The sequence below is a fragment of the Scardinius erythrophthalmus genome, assembly GCF_964197995.2.
Source record: "Scardinius erythrophthalmus genome assembly, chromosome: 5".
Lineage (NCBI taxonomy): Eukaryota > Metazoa > Chordata > Actinopteri > Cypriniformes > Leuciscidae > Scardinius > Scardinius erythrophthalmus.
Genome location: NC_138225.1, coordinates 36,911,614 through 36,933,986, shown reverse-complemented (window position 1 = coordinate 36,933,986; position 22,373 = coordinate 36,911,614). Strand labels below are relative to the sequence as shown.

The window sequence follows — 22,373 nt, the reverse complement described above, 5'->3', positions numbered from 1 at the left end:
CACTGATGTCACATGGACTACTTTGATGATGTCTGTATTGCCTTTCTGGACGTGAACAGTGACACGTCCATTGACTTTAATGGAGGAACAGAAAGCTCTCGGACTAAATCTAAAATATCTTAAACTGTGTTCCGAAGATGAACGGAGGTCTTACGGGCTTGGAACGACATGAGGGTGAATCATTAATGACATAATTTTCATTTTTGGGTGAACTACATAACCTTTTAAGTGTATAAGTGTCATTTCTATTGAAACTTCACATATTTAAATACATTTAATTACAATAAGTAATAAGTACAATAAGTACCTTACATGTGCTTTAGTATGCCAACACATCAAAATGAGTGTACAGTAAAATTTTAATTTAACATTATTACAAAGTGCACATTTTAACAGTGTACTCTCTTTAAATACATTTTTGAAGTATACTGCAAGTGCACATTCAATATAATTAAGCACAAATTACTATAATGTTTTGTGTAGGAGTTGGCTGGTTATAGCCACTCCCACTGGTTACTCAACTGTTTTGATGATCCACTCATTGCTAATAGTTTAAAGAGTGTTTGTGTGAACAATGGATGTGCATTCTGAAGAAGGCTGTGCCGAGCCGAAACACTTGTGCCAAGTTGATCAACATTTTTGCCCCCGGTTAAGGACTTAAAGCCTAGTCCCAGACTAAAATGCATGTTTTGAGCTGTTTTAACTGAAAGCAATTTGCACTGACATATCTTACATCTTTACACCTAACAACGTGAATGCCTTGGAATTTTTGTTGTTTCATAATTAAGCACACTTCTTTTTCATAAAGAATGTTTTTTATTCTGTCCATTGTAATTTTTTTGGAAATATGTATGTATTTTAAGTGTTATTACATTTAATATGGCATCTCTCCTATAAATAAAGCCATTTGCAGCTAAAATGAAGAAACCTACTCGAGGTCCAATCAAGCCTTGCTCGCCAATATTCCCAGGAGATCCAACTGCACCCTAGAAAGTGTGGAAAAAAGTTACTCCATTTTGTGACCAAGTATTGAAATTTCAATTAATTCATTCATTAATTTTATAACAATACTGGGAGATTATTGTGAAAGAAATTTCATCAGTATACGTTTTATTGTGCTTATTGAACATTGTACTATGTTTGCATTTTCTCTATGTTTAACTTTTCTCTGCTGATAAAAAAGAACAGTTATAACAGAACAAAGAACAGTTATTGATCTTATGGATGTATATGACAATCGTATGTGTACGTGACAAGAGAGCCGCTGAACAAAGTCTAAACAATGGTCCATGTATGGTTGAAAATACTTTGATTGGCCTAGAGCGATAACATTCGGGGAGTCAAGAATTATAAAAGAGAAAGGATGCCCTCCCTTCACTGTCCCACTTCTGCAGCCACTCTGTATGACTGTATAATTGCTGGCCTTTCCTTGCAAGGGAATACATAATCTTTAAAGACAATTGGTAAAGGTTTGTCTCTTATTCAGTGATATAATTTTGTTTGCCACCACATTCTGAAATAGCCCAAGATAATTATGTATATCCAGATAGGCTTTGTATAGAACATCTGCATATGATCACAGTAACCTCACTATGGTAAATGTTGGACATGACATCATTGCACAGCGGCTACAGCACACTAATCAGCATTCGGTACCATGTATGAGAAAACAGGGGATTTTACCTTCTCTCCTGATTCACCTGGTAAGCCCCGCTCTCCAACCTTCCCAGGTAAACCCTGTCACACAAACCAGGAAACTAATGAACGTTTAGCTTTCTGAATCTTGCTACAGTCTATGGTCCCTCACAGCTAACACAACGTGGGAATAATGGATAGGTAATTAGAAACAAAGCGAATATGTGGGACAAAATCTGTTTCTTATTGCTCATAAAGTATTTTAATTAGCAAAGCCAAGCTAAGTGTTGTCTAATGCCACTCAAGGACATTGTAATTGTTTACAGGAACAAAAACTAATTTGGCATTGGCTAAATTTGGGCATAATGATAATTGTTTGTTTAAAAAAACCATAAAGAGAGTAGGGCAGAGGGTCATAATGGGAAATAACACAGCTGGAGAAGTAAATAACAAACTGACTTAACACTGCTGGAAGTACAATATAAAAGCAACACGTTCTCACACCCAACTCGTCACATATTGACGCTTGGTCAGGACCCCTCTGCGTCACTTTTTTAACGCACAGGGTATCCCTTTAGCATAGTTTTTCCGACGCACAGGGTACTCTATTCCTTTCCATTGTTTGCCTTATGCGTCAGATCAAGACGCATAATTCTTTGCATTTGTAAAAGTAGACAAGGGGCCCTATTTTAACGATCTGAAACGCAAGTGTCAAGCGCAAAGCAATAGCATCAGGGAACGTTTGCGCCGGAACACGCCTCCTCTTTGCGCTGAACCGCCCTGGGGAGCGCAAGTGTATTTCCTAATTTACCGACGTGCGTCTGTGGAGGGAAAAGTCCGCTTTGCGCGGGTGCAAAATAGGAATGATACATGCGTCGGTGTACAAAGTCAATTGCGCTGGGTGCAAGATAGGGCCCATGATTTTATAAATACTTATAAGCCACTTTTACAGTCAAACCAAAAAAACACCAGGTGTAATTTTTGATATTATTTTATTAGTGGATGAAGGACACTATAGTTAATTTATGTAAGTGAGGATAGCAGGGTGTATGAATACATTTTGGTTTGACTGTATATTGTGGAGCAACTACCCCACTCCTACCCTAAACCTAAAGAAGGAACTGAAGTTGTGAGAATAAACACGAAACGTCGTGGAACAGCTGTATCGTCATCAGAGCTCGTGCAGCCACTCTTGAGAAGCTGTGCAGAATGAAACAGCCGGCTGCTCTCGAATCGCTCTCGCGGTACTTTGATGGCATACGTCACAGTCACGTAGCGTCGGTGCTGTCTCGGACAAAATTTCTTAAAAAATAGAATTTTTATTGTTGCAAACTGCATTTTTATATTTTATACCACCCCACCCACAATAAACAGCCCTACCCAGCCCCAACAAAGCAATCTCCAATCTGAACAACAAGAAAACTTAAAATATTTTTTTTTTATAAAAATTAAATAAATGAATTACATACATGCATACATATATACACCTACATACAAGCAAAGATACATGCATAATTGAGATGATAATATTACAAAAAAAAAAAATATATATATATATACCCCCACTCAATCCACGTCTAAGGTTTGTAAATCATTAAAGAATGTAATAAATTGTTGCCATTTTTCAAAAAAGATTCCCCCCTACCTCTGATATTGTACTTAATTTTTCCAAGTTTAAAAAAAGGCCAAATCTTTGAGCCAAACTGAAATAGAAGGGGGTTGTGGGGAGGTCCAAGATAACAGCATTCTGCGCCTAGCAAGAAGAGATGTGAAAGCAACGACATCAGCCTGTCTACGGCTTAAAGGCTGACACCGAGATGAAACACCAAAGATTGCAATCAAAGGGCAAACAGCTAACTTGACCCCTAGGACATCAGAAACTATTTAAAAGAAAGAAATCCAAAAGTGTTGTAACTTGGGACAAAATACAAACATAAGTTTATCACACAAATCTGAAACATTGGGATATATTTTAGAAAGTTTCGTCTTCGAGAGATGAGCTCTATGAATAGTTTTAAATTTTATAAAGCTAAGTCTAGCACACAAAGTGGTGGTACGTACATTGTCTAATACTCTACTCCAGTAGTCATCCTCAAACTCTAAGTCAAGTTCCTCTTCCCAAGCCCTGATAGTTTTAATGTTGTGAGTGTTATCCTTTGACAAGATAATTGCATATATATCTTTGAGATAATCCCACCCATATGAGAATTCAGTTTAATGCCTCTTCCCATGTAGCCTTTGTAGGCAAAGAGGGAAACAAGGAGAACAGAGAGGAGGAGGCACAGTGCCTAATTTGAAAATAACGGGATAGGTGAGAGGGGAGCAGATTAAATGATGAGGACAATTCAAAAAAACTTGCAAACACATCATTAATGAAAAGATCTTCAAAGCATTTCAGACCTTTCTTTCCCCAAAAAGAGAATGATTAGATGATTATTACGTATAAGAGCCATGGTTGAGTCGGACAAAATTTCTAACCGGCATGCACTGCTTCAGCATGAAGTTGAACAAGCCTAATGCCATTTTACAATCAAAGCTGACGTGATGACGCAATTGGTCACAAGACAAACGAGAGCCAATGAAATTTTACTATCAAAGCTGACGTAACGATTCTTCGGGCAGCAATTTTTTAATCTGTGGCTGTGTATAACATCTATGGCAGAAGGTTTCTCATTGAAAACAATTGAGTACCCTGCGCGTCAAACAGTGACGCCGAAGGGTCTTGACCAAGCATCAATATGTGACAAATTGGGAGTGAGAATGTGTTAAAACACCATAAAACACATCTAGATTATAGAGAATCTTACCACAGCTCCAGTCTCACCCAATGGACCTAATACTCCAGGTGACCCTTGAGGACCCTATTAAGAGATAGAAGACATATTAAAAAAAACTGCCGTTCAAAAGTTTGGGGTCAGTAAGATTTTGCATTAAATTGATAAAAAATGACATTTATAATGTTACAAAAGATTTAGATTTCAAATAAATGCCATTCTTTTTGAATTTCTATTCATCAAAGAATCCTGAAAAAAGCATCACAGTTTCCACAAACTGTTTTCCACAATGATAATAAGAAGAAGAATTTCTTGGGCAACAAATCAGCATATTAGAATGATTTCTGAAGGATCATGTGACTCTGAAGTAATGGATGCTGAAAATACAGCTTTGCCATTAAAGGAATTATATTTTAAAATATATTTAAATAGAAAATGGTTATTTTAAATTCTAGTACTTTACAATATTACAGTTGTTTTCCTGTAATTTTGATCATATAAATGCAGTCTTAGTGAGGATAAGAGATGGAAATAGATTTTCAATTGTTCTTTCTTTAACAGCCAAATAGCTTTTCAGCCATTGTTATAGCCAACTCTTGTCCAAAACTGGCTCCATTATGGTATGGAACAATCACTTATCACAAATTCCAGATGGATAAAATCAAGTTCTTTTCTAAAAAAAATTCTTGTTGAAAATCCTGTTTCACTTGAGAATAGAATTCTGCCATTAGATGTGTCACATCACAATGACGTAATCAAACCTGACATGTCATACAGCATGTGAAGGCACCATTCTTAATTGATCTGAACAGCGAAGGGGAACATGTTCAGTTTCTTACACAAAGTTATTGTATAGCTTTAGAAGACTTGCAATATTATGATGCTTTTTTGTGCTTTTTTTTTTGGTGTTTTGGAGCTTGACAACCCAAGTCTCAATTCATTATATGGAAAAGAGCAACCAGTACATTTTTCAGCATTTCTTCTTTTGTGTTTCACAAAAAAAAAAAAAAAAAAGACAGAATTACTCCTTTTTGCAGATGTACTTACAGGTTCTCCTAAGACGCCCTTTGCTCCAGGAGGTCCAGTTCGTCCTTGAATACCCTAAAATGGATGAGTTTTGTGAACATTTAAGAAAGTTTATGCTAATAAGGATGTCAGTTACTTCGTTTACTTACTGTAAATCCAGTTGGTCCTGTTTCACCAGTTTCACCAATTTTACCCTAATACACAAGAGAGAATCTCAGTGCTCCACTTAAACACTATACCGCCTGCATGACCATCTTTCCTATAAGAACATTGTCAGCAAAAGTAGATCTTCTGTGAAATGTTTTATTGATCTTTCATGATCTGTTTTTTGCTTTCTGAAGACCTAAGCATCAGCTAACCTTAAACTCTGTCCAGTATGCAATGATATCAAACTGACAGTTTCAAAATAAAACAAATAAAACCTGTAATTTTACCATTTGTCCACTGAAACCTTGTTTTCCTGGTGGGCCCTCAGAACCCTGCAGAAAAAAGGGACAGAATCCGAAACAGTCACCAACTATTTTCCATTGCAACACACTGAGAAACAAATAAAATGATCCTTTATTCTGTTTGATTAAACCAAAACCAAGTATTTTGGAAATGTTTTGGATAATCCTTCAATGCACACTGTTTCCATCATTGAAAGGTTGATAAAAATGCTGTGCTGACGATTTAGATGTGTTTCATATGTTGTTTTGTTCTGTGGTAGGGAAAATGCAGTGCATGCCAGCATGGCGGAAGTCAGTTTCTTCATCTTGAAACAGCATAGCATCACAATGCTGCTTTCAACATGCACTATTTTACTTCGTACAGCTGTATCATGCACAGCCAGATATACTTTTTGAAGTTAACATAAAGTATGACAAACCCATGAGAATAAGATTGCTAACAATTACTAAGCCAAATGTTCCAAAATCTAGACATTAAGTTGCCAGTGAAGATCAATATCAAAATAATCATATGCAGCTTCTAATTGTGTTTATAAAGAATTGTGAAAACAAGGAAACAGTCATGCAATAATATAACATTTTGAGTTAGTCAGTTTTTGAACTGTGCACCTCCATGTCCGTGGACCAAAAAGAAGGTGTCTGATAATAACAATAATTTAAGAATATGTTCTAATCAAACTCATCCGTGTGAGATATTACACAGTAACTAAGCTCTATAAGATCCATTGCTGAACATTTCACCTTCATTCCCATTACTCCTTTTTCTCCAACTGGTCCATCTGGTCCCCTCTCGCCCTGCATAGATTATATCGAGGTGGGAATGGCATTAAGAAGCAGACACATATGGGTGTAAGAAAATAATTAGTTGAACAGCAGAGGGCACATTTGTACAAACAAAGTTATTCTGAGATATCAGAGGTGATACACGGCCCGGGGTCAAGGGAAGGAGTTACTATTTCTATATCTAGCAGATGTACATTATGGCATTTTGTCAAAGGTTGACAAATCCATATAACAAAAAGACAACTCATTCAAAGTAATTTGTATGACTTATGGTCTTGAACGAGTCAAATCTCCGACTCACCAGGGGCAAAAACCTGAATGAATGCAGCTTTAAAGACCGCTGTGAAACATTAGCCTTTCGCATCATGGAAGTTCAGTTACAGCAGCCATTATATTTCCATTGTGATGATTCATAAGCTTTATGAAAAATGTAGAGCCACAGCTGGGTGATCTCTGACTTTGAGGGATTTCTTTGTCTGGGAGGTGGAAACAGTGATCAATGGGGATATTATTATGGCTGCAACCACTGTGGCTCCTGCCGAAGAACAGACGCATGGTGCTCCTTTGACAGCACTGGTTTTGAGGGCCAACACAACACTGTTGCCTCTGTTCTCCTGATCTGATGTCATTTAGGAAACCTTTGACCTTTCAGGGGCTAATAACAATATTTGAACTGATGGGAATCAGGCCTGGACCAAAACTTATTTAAAGGGATAGTTCACCCAAAAATGAAAATTCTGTCATTCTGTTGAATCATTTACTCACCCTCATGTTGCTTTAAACCTGTATGAGTTTCTTTCTTTTGCTAAAGAAAATAAATAAGATATTTTGAAGAATGTTGGTAACCACCAGACATTTGACGGTAGCCACTGACTTCCATAGTATGTTTTTTTCCGACTATGGAAGTCAATGGCTACCATCAACTGTCTGGTTGTGTTCAACAGAAGAAAGAAACTCATACTGGTTTGGAACAACTGGAAGGTGAGTAAATTATGATAACATTTTCATTTTTGGGTGAACTATCCCTTTAAGGGTATTTCTGAATCCAAATTCTAAAAGATTGCTTTTCCTAGTTTCAACGGCAATTGTAGATTTTCAACAACAAAGAAACAACAACAACAAAAAACAAAACAACAAAAATGATTTTATTTTAATTTAAATAGCATACTTCGAAACAGATATACCCAAACGTAAAAAAATAAATAAAATAACGACAAAAAACGTACATAAGGGCATCACATACACTACAGTGACCAATTAATTCTATAATCAGTATTTATCAAATTATTTTTAATTTGTCCGAGAGGTGAAATGACTTTCTATTCCTCAATAAATTACATGAATATTATCAGAGAGGTAAATGCACATGTCCTTGGACCTAACAGCACTGAGCCTTTAGAAAATGAGGCTCAAATCCCAGCGTTCTCCATCATTGGTAATTCAGTCCATACAGCCGTTAATTTTTTGATTGTTGAAGGAGTAATGTTTCAATTGTAATGGTTAATTTGGTTTAAAAATGTGTTTTTGTGATGTGAGGAAAGACTGCTATGAGTGCTGAAATTTCTGATGGGAAGCCAACAAGCTATTAGAGAGGATATTACCAGATTATGAGTATGAAATTAAAGTGTGAAGCCTCAGTGAAAAAGTCCTCATGTAGGCCGTGCAGGCTATTAGATAAGTTTAGCCAATAAGCCAGTTAGCTAATAGAATAGCAGCTTTTTACAATCCGATCAATTCCCGAAAAATAAAATCACCCCGTCCTGCAATTTTCTCATGAAATATCGTGTTTCATTTTAAAATACGCCAAACTACAAAGTAAAATGGGCTGCAAATGGCAACTCATTGTGACTTGAAGAGTTTTTCCACTCAATGTTCTTGTCTGCTGAGAATCATCATTAATCTGACATCATTGACATAATCCAATCATCAGGCTTGGGACTTTCCCAACTTTTAAGCAACCCGAACAGGTTCACATTACCCATAACACCCACCAGCACGACACACATCCAAAAGACTAAAATTTGACTTTCACAGTTATTGTAAATGACCAAGCTGCTCATGAGTGCTGTCACATCTCTCCAGCTGACGCAAGTCTGTCCTCTGTTTGCCCACAACTCCCATTGCTCGCTTTGATTCGGAACAGATCCCTGTGGGTGGCGTTGACTCCTTCATTGTGATGGTATGGTTTCACATCTAAAGAATGCCTAGTCCAACTGCAGCTGGACTTATTTTTTACTTAATGTAAAGTAATACTTTCCCCAATCAGTGATAGATTTGTCTTAATGTGTTGTGGATAAAGTTGTGCGTAAAAGTGGTGTGTAATTTTATAATTTTGATTAGTTTTTAATGGGAATGTAATAAGAGCTGATGTAAAGACACCATCTGTCAAGGTCTTCTACCATGATTCTGTCATTGACTGAATATTCAGGAAATAAAGCTCAATTTAGCTTCACTGCATCAGCATGATGCTAAACTATCCAAAGATGACAGAACTATAAGCCAATAAAAAACTCATTACAGGCCTATGTGAACTTGAATAGCTTCCATTGAGAATCTTGAGTATACAGTGATAATTATCTAGAGAGGTTGCAAAAATACATTAATGGATAAAGTTGTGAAATTAACACTTCTGCAGATGAGCGTGGCTTGAACACTATACTGCTTTACTTATTAAAACTGTCTAACTTTTAAATGAGCATCATGACTTTCCAAAGCACGTTTATGCAAGAATCATCATTGCTGTTAATAATAACTAGTGCAAAATGCCTGTGCAAAATCAGTTTTTGTGTGTGTTTTTAGTAATTAATGGTTTGGTGTGTTTGAGTGCTCATTGTTACAATTACAAAGCAAAAGTTCAGTGACATTTTTATTTGTGCATGGTAGAAAGCACACAGTGAACTCTGAGAAAGCACTATGCTTGAGCAAACAGTTTGTGAATAGGCTACTACAAATGATGCCCGTGAAAGAGACTGTGAACGCATTGAATAGGATATGTTTAGTTGGTGAATAGCATAGGCTACTATTACACAGTAGCGATAACGTTAAGCGCACCAGAATTAAATATAATATTCAGAAGTAAACAGCAGAGCTGACTTACAGATTCAGTTAACATCCACAAGTGAATAAGCGCGTCGATTCAGGGAGCAGTGCAAAGTGCCCGTGCAAAATCAGTTTGTTTTTAGTAATTGTTGGTTTGGTGTATTTGAGTGCTCATTGTTACAATTACACAGCAAAAGCTCAGTGACATTTTTATCTGTGCATGGTAGAAAGCAAATACTGATACTGACATAATGACATACAATAAATGTGGAAAATTTAACTACACGATTGAGGGAGCAGGCTACACAGTGAACTCTGAGAAAACGCTACTTAAGCTCTGCTGCTTTCTTCGACCCTCTCTGTCTCTGGTCCTGGGCTGTGCTCACTCAGTGTGCAGTGTGAGAGGGGGAGTGGCCAGCGGCTAGAGCGGCAAAAGCCAGTGTGTGCTTCTTTTACCGATGTATATTTAACAATATCTTTTGCATTTCTAATCCAAACAACGCCGAACTTGGCACTGCACTTACTCATGCCCGTAGCAAGACACCTGTCAAGTTTGAAATCCATCAGACGAACGGTTCGAGAAATATGCGAATAACAGACACACACACAGACACACTGACAGACAGAGAGACAGACGTTTCTGTAATTTATAGATAGATAGATGTCAGTTCTTACCCTTCTGCCTTTGGGTCCCCTGGTGCCGCTGAGGCCCCTAGAACCAGGAGGCCCCTAGAGAACACAGAACAGAGGACAAGAACAGAGTCCTGAATCAGGCAGCAAGATAATGTTCCCTCAGAAAACTCAGCTAGAGCTGGCAAGAGTCTCCCTCAGGCAAACAAACATCACTTGACCCGATTACAGCTGCAAGGTGAAAGCTCTGTCCTTCAAAGGCTGGTGTTTATGTTTGTACCTCGCTGCACTCTGCCCTCTTCACAGGGTCATCTGAGTGCCTCTAAAAGGCATTTCCTGCCAAATGCTTGTATGACGTGATGTGAGTAGAGCAAAGAAACGAGACGAGTTGTCGGGTTTCATTTAGTAGGACAGTAATTTCATAATTGTCTGTGTCTATCATCAATGTGCATGGACAGCTCTAATGAGAGAATGTAAACGGTGCTATGCAGAGGTAAAATGTTAATTTGATTATTGCACAAAATGAGACAGACTTGACTTAGCAAAGTAAGACACAAAAAAGAGCTGCGATCTGTGCTGCTGTTACTTTTTGCAGAGACTCTTGGCCAGGCATAAATAAATTCAGTTTATATATATATAAAATACATAACATTGACTTACTGGTGTACCTGCTGATCCAGATGGGCCTCTTTCACCCGGAACTCCTGGGTGTCCCTAAAAAACAATCACAGACACAGACATCATTATAGAATAATCTCTAAAATAAGCAATCATTTCTGATACCTTAACATTTTTAAAGTGTGATTCTATTTATTCAGTTGTAATTATTTCATTGTACCATTTCAGACTGAGTGCTGAATAGCATTAATGCAGTAAATTTGGTGGTGTGGCAATACAACATTTTTCATACTGTCATGTCATTTAGTAATTGACTAACTAATTTGGCTAAATACACTGCAAAAATCCTATTATTAATGGGTATTTTGTCCATTTAAATATTTAAAAATCCTTTCAAGATACATTTACTTGAGAAAAAACTAAATATGTACTCGTTTTCTTGCTTTCAGAGAATATATATTTGTCTTGCTGCAAATGACAGATTTTTTCATTTATTGAGACTATAAACAAGTTAAAAACAAGTAAAAATACATCAACCTATGAAAACTTTGATACATTTTATGCAGTGTTGCAAGTGTTGTAAGGACTTTTAGATATTTTTGCAGTGTAGAAGAAAGGGCTCTCATAAGCATATGAAATTCTGATGTAAACCTACACGGAGGAAAACTCCCATGTTGTTTGCTGGCAAGTGCACAAAAGATTGCCATGGGCACCAAATACATGCAGACAGTTTTAAGTGTTATAGGAACCGCTGAAACATTGAAATGATGACAAAGCTTCTTGGAAAGGCAGGAAGGTTGCTCTTGGATTTCTTTGGAGTGGCCCAAACCACTTTACACAGCAAATGGCCACAGTTTCCTTATGTCATTGAAAGGGAAATGACTCTTGCAGTGGTCTAGCTGATTATCTCATGAATGGAAAATGGCTGATGAGGCATTTTCCCACATACTGCTACTTTCCAACCATTGTAGCTGTTATAGTTCTAGTGACTGCTCAAGGTTAAGTGGGTATTAGAGTTCCCCTGAGAGCAGAGACGAGATCCAGACTTACTCCTTACCATCGCTCCCTTTTCTCCAGGTGGCCCGGGCAGACCCATCTCACCACGATCTCCCTGACAGCACAAGAAACACATCTAAGCCAAACAATACAGTAAAAGATAATACTAACAATCAAGGAAAGACAACATTGACCATCAAATAAAACCAACATAAATGTCTGACGTTTGATTTAAAACACATGCCACAGAAACAGGAACCAAGATTAATTGGAATTTAACATGATTATGACCTACTGACCTTTTCTCCAGCAAGCCCCACCTCACCAAAAGGTCCGATGAAACCATTAAGACCCTTTTGTACACAACAAAAAAGGACAAAAACAATCAAAGAATATTAACACTAGTTTAAAACATGTTTATTAAGGTACCAGAAATTTATACAAAAATGTCTTTACCCTCTCACCAAGCATCCCAGGATTTCCAGTGATTCCAGGCTCTCCCTAGAGCAAAGGGCCAAGATTTATAATACAAAAACTCTCTTAGTTGTTAATTTTAATCAACAACAACATAATAACATTTAGTTAAAAGATGACTTATTTATGCTTTATTGGGAACAAAAAAAGTAAAAGGTGTTTCTTCAACTATGACCCTATATATTGCTGCTAAACTGCTGTTCAATGTCAAAATGTTTGAGATGACCAATCAAATCAAGATAGGTGGGATTTATGTTACCACAAGCTGCTGACAAGAAACAAACAAAACACCCCAAACCTACCAGCAAGCTCAATTATGGGACCCATTTATTTAGAAAACCCTGAGTATGGCCCTGTCTGTGAGTTTTCAAAATATAGAAAAAGCTAGATGTGAAATTAGCCTTAAAGGGCCCACTGAAGTGCCTTACAACAATCAGTGTTATTCAAGTGTTGATGTAATTTCCACTGAAATAGGAAAAAAAAAAAAAAAAATTATATCACAGCTCGCCCAGAGCCGTTGAGCTCGGTAAAGCTGCATTTGACAGCCCTTATAACAGCCACAATCTAATATATTCCCTTTTTAGATTTAGGGCCCTATCTTACACCCGGCGCAATGCAGTGCCAGGCGTGATTCAAGTGTTTTTTGCTAGTTTCAGTCCGACACAGTTATAATTTTGTCATCCTGCGCCATGTTATTTAAATAGCAAATGCATTTGCGCCCATTTGTGCGCCCATGGGCGTGCTGGTCTGAAAACGAGGTATGTTCTGACGCATTGTTGGCACGTTGCTATTTTGAGGCAACAGAAATAGACTGTGCCATCGACCAACTGAAACCTGGTCAATGGCGCAATATATATTTTTTTGTTATTTAAAGAGCACGTTAGTAATGTGCGCCTATAGGCGGGTCCACAACATGCGTACACTCTGCTTATTAAACACACAGGGACGCACTTACAGCAGCACACAAACATGCCAAATATTTAAAATAAAAGGATTACACTGTAAAAGATTATTATTGTGTAATGTGTTTATTATTACACAAATAATAAACACATTATTTGTGTAATAATAAATTTTTTTTATTATATGTTATGTTGTTACATACATAGATTGAAAAAATTGCTTGCTGGTGTCTATTTGTTTTTAACTCACATGCACTTTGCACTTTTTGCACGATGCAATTTATAAAAAATAAATAAAAAAAATGTAGACTTTTCCAGTCTTGAGTGGATCAGTGTGCGGTTAGCCACCCTTTTTGTTCATTCTTCAAAATACTATTGGCTCTACGCACCTGTAGTACAAGGACCTGCAGTACCAGGACTTTTTTCCTGTTTGGAGCACTACATATTTTTTCTAGTTTCTTTATTCTGTGTACTATTCAAATGGGTCTGATACGTTTTGCGGTCTGCTCAGACTTGTGCATATGACCCGCTCTGAGCTATTGTGTCTCTGGCTCGGAGCAGACTTTGTGTGCACTGCAGCGGTTCGAGTGACACTAACCCAAATCCAGACTTCATTTACCCCAAAGAAAAGCATATTTACACTGTCTGAATCGTTCCCTATCCCCTATATAGTGCACTATGTGCCATTCACCATGTAGAAAATAGTAAATGTGTGAACAATTGAAAGATTTCAGCCAGAGCTTCAGTGTATATCTATAGTGTAGGGGGCAGGACGCTTCAGATTCTAGAGAGCATTTGATTGGACAGAAAGAGTGATGTCATTAAAATTGTTAATCCATATTGGTGGAAGTGAGAAACTGTAAGTTTTGAACCCTTATATCTTCTAAATGTGAATTGTGTCATTGTTTTGGAGCACACCAGCTTATAGATAACAGTAAGGCCAACATATTCATACTAAAAGCCAAACAACTTACATTTTGATTTCATGAGGACTCTAAAGTTTTCAATAAATGTATTACAAAATAGTATAACAAAAATACAGAATGCTGTTAAACATGATACACTATTGTGATGATGAAATAACTATGTGGAAGGAATAAACAATGAGTGAATGGTTTAACAAATTAAATCAAGTAGTCAGAGTTTGCAGAATTTGAAGATTTTCCATAGGGTCATAGGCCATAGTTGAAGAAACACATTTAAGAGGAAAATTGGACTCTAAATTATAGTGGTCATTTGGCTGTCAAGAATTCTTACCTTCATTCCATCATCCCCTGGATTTCCAGGGAAACCCTTCCTCCCAGGTCTGCCCTGAACAGAAAGCAGAAATGACCCATAGTACTGGACTCCCAAACCTCTAAATCTACTCCCTGACATCTCATTATCTCCTGTTCCTGGGACCAATCTCCTCCACTCACCAACATATCAGCTCTCCCAGTGAGAGCAGCTTCATGAAATAACTCAGAAACAGAAGCATCAGTCACCCTGAGTCTCACAAAGAAGTGTTTATGTTGGAGACGGGATGGATTTTCTCTGGTCATCTATTAGCTAATGTCTTACCCCTGTTGTCTTATTAGCTAAATTATCCATACTGCCCCAACTGTAGGCTCTTTGGCAAGGTCTGTGCGTGAAAAACTGGGTTAAATGCAATGAACTGTTAATTTGGATTCATCTCTTGCTGCTAGGTACAGGCAGCTGTTTGTACATCAGGCTTTGGCATGAGGACAGACTATTCTTCACTACAGTATAATTTATACTATCATTGCTGAATCTGGGTCAAGTCCGGATGCAGCGTCCAAAGCAGCAAACTCTTGTGAAATTGTTTTGGGAGAGAGGAAAATTGTTATATTTGGAGGGTATGAAACTCACACATTATAAAAGTCTTTGGAGAGTGACATAAACCAACAGGAGTGTGTGAAGCCTATTATTTATCACCAATGCTCAACTATAACGTAACAAAATTATATAATTACAAGAAAAAGAGGCAACCGATGCTACAATCGCAATATGAACAGGCTGGAATAGACTGGTCACAAATACTGTAAGCACCATAAGCAATCATACCACATTTCAAATGTGAAGATGTACATACAACGGAGCTTATCATTATAACAAAACATGAACCAGCGACAATAGCTTTAAAGGAAAGCCTCTGGTCATGAGCCATGAAGTACCTTACAGTGTCAGTAGGTTATAAGGCTAATGTGGCGATAGCTAAGATGTCTAATTCAAGTTTAACTTATCTAGTGGGTATCTCAAGAGAGCACTCACCTCTACTCCTGAAGCCCCTGCTGGTCCTACTGGGCCCTGATCCCCCTGTGGTTTAAAACAGGATCATTATTATTTTAGAAATAATAAGCATCTACAAAATTATATTGATGAGGATGTTAATCTTTTTATCTTTGTTTCGATATGCATATGCGCAAAAGTGTTCTGAAAACATTGTGGATTCTAATTAGCTTCTAATTAGTAGAGATATGTTTAATATACACTATATGGACAAAAGTATTGGGACACACCTCTTTATTCTTGAATTCAGGTGTTTCAATCAGACCCTTTACCACAGCTGTATAAAATCAAGCACCTAGCCATGCAGTCTGCATTTAAACATTTGTGGGGGAAAAATGGGTCCTTCTGAAGAGCTCAGTGAATTCAAGCATGGTACTGTGATAGGATGCCACATTTGTAATAAGTCAGTTCATGAAATTTCATCCCTGCTAGATATTCCATGGTCAACTGTAAGTAGTATTATTGTAAAGTTGAAGCATTTAGAAACAGCAGCAAGCAACTCAGCCACAAAGCGGAAGACCATGTAAAGTCACAGAGCGGGGTCACTGAGTGCTGGGTTGCAAGGTGTGAAAAGTTGACTATGCTCTGCTGATTCCACAGCTGAAGAGTTTCAAACTTCCACTTGCATTAATGTCAGCACAAAAACTGTATGGCGAGAGCTTCATGGAATGGGTTTCCATGGCCGAGCAGTTGCATGCAAGCCTCACATCACCAAGTACAATGCCAAACGTCGGATGGAGCGGGGTAAAGCACGCCGCCAATGGACTCTGGAGATGTGGAAATGTGTTCTGTGGAGTGATGAATCACGCTTCTTTGTTTGGCAGTCTGACAGGCGAGTCTGGGTTTGGCGGATGCCAGGAGAACGTTACCTGCCTGACTGCAATTTGCCAACTGTCAAACTTGGTGGAGGAGGGATAGTGGTATGGGGCTGTTTTTCAGGGGTTGGAATCAGTGAAGGGAAAACTTATTGTTTCAGCATACCAAGACATTTTGTAAAATGCTATACTTCCAACTTTGTAGGAACAGTTCGGAGTAGGCCCTTTTCTATTCCAGCAATGACTGTGCCCCAGTGTACAAAGCAAGGTCCATAAAGACATGGTTGGAAAGTTTGGTGTGGAAGAACTTGACAGGCCCGCACAGAGCCTTGACCTCAACCCCATCGAACACCTTTGGGATGAACTGGAAGGCCGAGCCAGGCCTTCTTGTCCAAAATCAGAGCCTGACCTCACAAATGCTCTACTGGATTAATGGGCAAAAATTCCCACAGAAACACTCCAAAACATTGGGGAAAGCCTTTCCAGAAGAGTGGAAGCTTTTAGTTGCAAAGGGGTGACCAACTCCATTTTAATATCTTTGTATTTAGAATGACATTACTGTCCTGTGGGTGCAATGGTCCCAATACTTTCGTCCATTTAGTGTACATTCATTTGAGTGTTAAAACAGAAAGGATCCATATAAAATGTGGTGTTGTTTCTGAGACATTTAAACATTATATTCTTGGCCATACACAGTAAAAAATTAGCAAGTTTAAAGGTAAAAGCCTGTAAAAATGCTATGGTAAAAACCTGTTAATTAGTTAAAGCTGCAGTCCGCAGTTTTTCTCTACTTTGTCGCCATCTCTGTTCGAAATCTGCAATTGCAGTTATTTGCGGAATTATCAACTTTACGTGCATTGTGCCTCGGCACGGCACTGCGTGGATGAATCCAATGTTTTGAGGAGAATGTGCGGCTGTCAATCACCGCGCTGGTGGTGTGGATACCGTCATTCGCAATCACAGATTCTACTTTTTTCTACTTTTTACGATTCCAACATAAGAATTTTCACCGGAAAATGTCGTCTGAACAAGTGAGTAACATCCACTTTTGTTCTGACCAACTAAGGGGAAAAAAGCATTGCAGTTTTCTCCGAAGTCTTTCGCGTTTTACAACAGGTGAATCTCCAGTTGTCACTGGTGATTGTCATTTGAACCTTTCTGGATCCGCCATCAAATTGATAAGTTTAATCATAACAAGTGATGTGAGAAAAGGCTGTAAATCTCCACCTCCAACATCCTCACACGCAATATAGCCTACTTGCCGAGACCCCTTCTTTATGTGCACAGATGAGACATAATGACGCAAAGACATGCTCGAATTTCCCGCGGAAATTCACCAGTACCACTGGAATTAAAAACATTATTACAAGCTTACCATTCTGAATCGAGCTAAGGTAAGCAGATAGTTTTGAACACTGGCTGGTTATGTACTTGCTCAAAAATTTATTTTGGATAATTTTTTTACACAAAAAAGCTACGGACTGCAGCTTTAACGGTATGTTCTTTTACTCTATACGGTGAAAAACTGTAATATATCTAATGATATATTTAATGTAATTTTACAGTAAAATACTACTAAATGTACAGTTTTTGGAAGAGAAAAAGAACAAGTAATCTTATAATTTACAGTGAAAAAACATAAATTGACATAAACCAGAATTCTCTTTGTGACAGCTCAAATGTAATGATTTTTCAATAAAATTTAACTGTTCCTTCTTAGTTTTTTTCTTCTTACGTTGTTAAATGACTATTTATTGCATTATTTTATTAATATAGGCTTCATGCCGAACATCACATGAACAAACTCACTGCATCCGCTTGTCGGATAACGTGTTTATGGCATTACGAACTGACGGTGACATCTTTGGACTATGGACATGTTGTAATCAGCTAACCTGGCTAGTTCTTTTTATTGTTGGGGTTTTATTCTATTTAAATATCTAAATGTTTGTGATATCAATCTGCATATGCAACGGACATCGGTTGTGCTCTTCTTTGCCTGCTTCTGAAGGTATCATGAGTAAAACGGCTTTATATTTAATGAAGCACATACAAAAGACCTGAACCGGAAGCTATGCAACTTTTTATTTTTCTTTACTGTAAATTTAAGTTAATCTGTAAAGCGTATAATGTTACTATACTATATTGTTCTGGCAACCAGAGTTGATGTTTTTTTTTTTACTGTAAAAAAAATTACAGTGAAATGTCATTTTCCACACCAAGTAATGCATAATTTCTCTAAATTGGTCTCTTTCACTTGATTTAATTTTGTAAAAGCTGTGCTTCAGTGTTCTGTTAAAGTAGCAACAGGCACAGCTTGCAAACAGATGTTTCTTTTTAACAACAATCTAAACAGTTAATTTATTGATTAATGTCATATTTTTTCTTTAGAAAAATTATTTACCTAAAACATTCCAGAGTCCAGAGCATGCTAATGCCATTTCAAGGATGTATATTGGTAAAAACTAGTTTACAACTAGGCTACATAAAAATCCTGCTTTTTACAGAAAAGAATGTGTCTTGTTTTGATATGTCGCCAAACATGAATAAATTTGCCTTCACCCGAAAGCAAATATTTATTAATTCTACCTAATTATACAACTGGTCCTATTACATATTCTTATTTTAACTATAAATTGCTCCCTTGTACATGCTAATGGACTTACAAATGGGGATGTATTGAGCTTATTTTCATGAAATTACTTTTTATGTTTTTAAATGACACAAACAGTAATACTTTTAGGATAATTATTACATTTTCCTTTTTACATTGTACAACAGTTGTACAATAAGATTTACAGCTATAAATTCAGAATTTATATGCAGTTTTCCTTGTAAGGCCCTTCACTGGTTTAGGAATGAGCAGGTCCTACCTCAAGTCCATTAACTCCTCTAGGGCCTGGAATCCCTCTCCCTCCTGCATTTCCCTGGAAAGTATCTAAAAATTAGCATATCTGCCACCATTTTACAATAATGGGACACAATACAATTTTTTGGGAACCTTTAAAGAAGAAGAGAAATGCACACCTTTGGGCCCTCAATTCCATTATGTCCTGGTGGTCCAATATCCCCTGGAAAACCCTGAGAAAAAGTAGCAACATTAGACAATAAGAGAAAGGTTTCTCTATACTTTATCTAAAAAGACTCGCTCTGTCACAGCTACTCTATTCTCCCTCCCTCCCTCTCTCACAACTACAACTTCTCACTCTGAAAGTTACTGCAGGACTGTGTGAGCAAATTAATGGCTATTTCTTTGTAGTGACTTCAAATGAACACCAAACGGAACTACTAAAGCCAAAGTGCTCAACAAGCACAGTTTTATGTAGTACGTCTATGACTTTGCAATTTTTGGTGCAGACTTAAAACATGAAAGCACACTTGTTGAACAGCTGAAAGACATGTCTCCATAGCCTTTCTCATCCATATATATATAATTTAATGCATTAATTAATGTGAGTTAGTGCATTAATTTGTGTGATAACTTAATTAAACTTGGGGAGGAATATGATCCAGCTGGATACTGCAGTGTGCAACTGCAGAGAAGGCGATGACCATAGAATACACTTGTCCTAAAGTGACAGTACAATTACCTCAGGGCCAGGTGGGCCTGGCAAACCATCAGGACCTTGATCTCCAGGCTTACCCTAAAAGACAAAAGAGCTTGGTATAATTTGGCTTTTTGTCAAATCAACACTAAAGATTTTAGATAAATGAACATGGTAAAACACAATTAAATGTAAGCCTACGAATTAACCTGTGGTCCTGGCTTTCCTCGAATTCCTGGTAAACCTGGTGAGCCTTGAATACCCTGGAAAATCAGCACATAGTTATTCAAATAAAAAACTCTATTTGGGGTGTCTGAATGCACAAAAAATACAAATGCATGCACATACATATACACATACACATACACTCACCTAAAGGATTATTAGGAACACCTGTTCAATTTCTCACTAATTCAAATATCTAATCAACCAATCACATGGCAGTTGCTTCAATGCATTTAGGGGTGTGGTCCTGGTCAACACAATCTCCTGAACTCCAAACTGAATGTCAGAATGGGAAAGAAAGGTGATTTAAGAAATTTTGAGCGTGGCATGGTTGTTGGTGCCAGACGGGCCGGTCTGAGTATTTCACAATCTGCTCAGTTACTGGGATTTTCACACACAACCATTTCTAGGGTTTACAAAGAATGGTGTGAAAAGGGAAAAACATCCAGTATGCGGCAGTCCTGTGGGCGAAAATGCCTTGTTGATGCTAGAGGTCAGAGGAGAATGGGCCGACTGATTCAAGCTGATAGAAGAGCAACTTTGACTGAAATAACCACTCGTTACAAACGAGGTATGCAGCAAAGCATTTGTGAAGCCACAACACGCACAACCTTGAGGCGGATGGGCTACAACAGCAGAAGACCCCACCGGGTACCACTCATCTCCACTACAAATAGGAAAAAGAGGCTACAATTTGCACGAGCTCACCAAAATTGGACAGTTGAAGACTGGAAAAATGTTGCCTGGTCTGATGAGTCTCGATTTCTGTTCAGACATTCAGATGGTAGAGTCAGAATTTGGCGTAAACAGAATGAGAACATGGATCCATCATGCCTTGTTACCACTGTGCAGGCTGGTGGTGGTGGTGTAATGGTGTGGGGGATGTTTTCTTGGCACACTTTAGGCCCCTTAGTGCCAACTGGGCATTTTTTTCAATGCCACGGCCTACCTGAGCATTGTTTCTGACCATGTCCATCCCTTTATGACCACCATGTACCCATCCTCTGATGGCTACTTCCAGCAGGATAATGCACCATGTCACAAAGCTCGAATCATTTCAAATTGGTTTCTTGAACATGACAATGAGTTCACTGTATTAAAATGGCCCCCACAGTCACCAGATCTCAACCCAATAGAGCATCTTTGGGATGTGGTGGAACGGAAGCTTCGTGCCCTGGATGTGCATCCCACAAATCTCCATCAACTGCAAGATGCTATCCTATCAATATGGGCCAACATTTCTAAAGAATGCTTTCAGCACCTTGTTGAATCAATGCCATGTAGAAATAAGGCAGTTCTGAAGGCAAAAGGGGGTCAAACACAGTATTAGTATGGTGTTCCTAATAATCCTTTAGGTGAGTGTACACTCTGTGTGGATAAATCAAAAGAAAAGCCGTTAGCTGAAATACCTTGTCACCTTGAAATCCGGGTTCCCCCGGTTCTCCGGTCAACCCGACATCACCCTGTCAACAGAGACAACGAAACGTCACTCTATGGCCTTTAAAGTCACCATGAAATCAAAATGGACTATTCTTGTTTAATATATATATATAAAAAAAAGTGCCCTCATAATCAAAACAACTTAAAGCGGCAGATGACTAACAGCAGCACGTTAACGCTAATATAGTGATCGCTATAGTTATCTTTTTTGGTGTGAATAGGCCTTAACACAACTTCCATTTCACGTCCATTTTATGTCTGGATGTCCCAATAGTTCAATCATGGCATTAGTCAAGTTCAACTATATCTCTAGTCATGTTACAATGTGCCTGAAGTTCAGCACCTGGCCACAAAAATGAGGAGCAGCAGGACAGAGGCTAAACTGTTGACACCTTGACCAGCCTGCACTGAACCTCAAATAAATCCATGCCTCAATAACAATATCATTGCTTTATTGTTTATCAATATCGCTGAGAAAAAGTAGCAACATTAGACAATAAGAGAAAGGTTTCTCTATACTTTATCTAAAAAGACTCGCTCTGTCACAGCTACTCTATTCTCCCTCCCTCCCTCTCTCACAACTACAACTTCTCACTCTGAAAGTTACTGCAGGACTGTGTGAGCAAATTAATGGCTATTTCTTTGTAGTGACTTCAAATGAACACCAAACGGAACTACTAAAGCCAAAGTGCTCAACAAGCACAGTTTTATGTAGTACGTCTATGACTTTGCA

General features: G+C 38.0%; 1 protein-coding gene across 3 annotated transcripts in view; it reads right to left on the bottom strand.

The window, feature by feature from the left end:
• Positions 1-22,373, bottom strand: part of col27a1b (collagen, type XXVII, alpha 1b) — a 114,897-nt gene that overhangs the window by 15,848 nt on the left and 76,676 nt on the right. For all 3 annotated transcript variants that reach the window (XR_014030138.1, XM_081364640.1, XM_081364641.1), the window contains exons 17-35: positions 21,610-21,663; positions 20,185-20,238; positions 20,021-20,074; positions 19,458-19,511; positions 19,304-19,357; positions 15,598-15,642; positions 14,584-14,637; positions 12,407-12,451; positions 12,250-12,303; positions 12,012-12,065; positions 10,997-11,050; positions 10,382-10,435; positions 6,626-6,679; positions 5,870-5,914; positions 5,585-5,629; positions 5,457-5,510; positions 4,443-4,496; positions 1,684-1,737; positions 933-986 (exon numbers count right to left, since the gene is read on the bottom strand). Coding sequence is in view for 2 of the 3 variants with exons in the window: in XM_081364640.1 (XP_081220766.1) it covers positions 933-986; positions 1,684-1,737; positions 4,443-4,496; positions 5,457-5,510; positions 5,585-5,629; positions 5,870-5,914; positions 6,626-6,679; positions 10,382-10,435; positions 10,997-11,050; positions 12,012-12,065; positions 12,250-12,303; positions 12,407-12,451; positions 14,584-14,637; positions 15,598-15,642; positions 19,304-19,357; positions 19,458-19,511; positions 20,021-20,074; positions 20,185-20,238; positions 21,610-21,663 (990 nt within the window). In the remaining variant the exon portion in view is untranslated. The remainder of the gene's footprint in view (positions 1-932; positions 987-1,683; positions 1,738-4,442; positions 4,497-5,456; positions 5,511-5,584; positions 5,630-5,869; positions 5,915-6,625; positions 6,680-10,381; positions 10,436-10,996; positions 11,051-12,011; positions 12,066-12,249; positions 12,304-12,406; positions 12,452-14,583; positions 14,638-15,597; positions 15,643-19,303; positions 19,358-19,457; positions 19,512-20,020; positions 20,075-20,184; positions 20,239-21,609; positions 21,664-22,373) is intronic.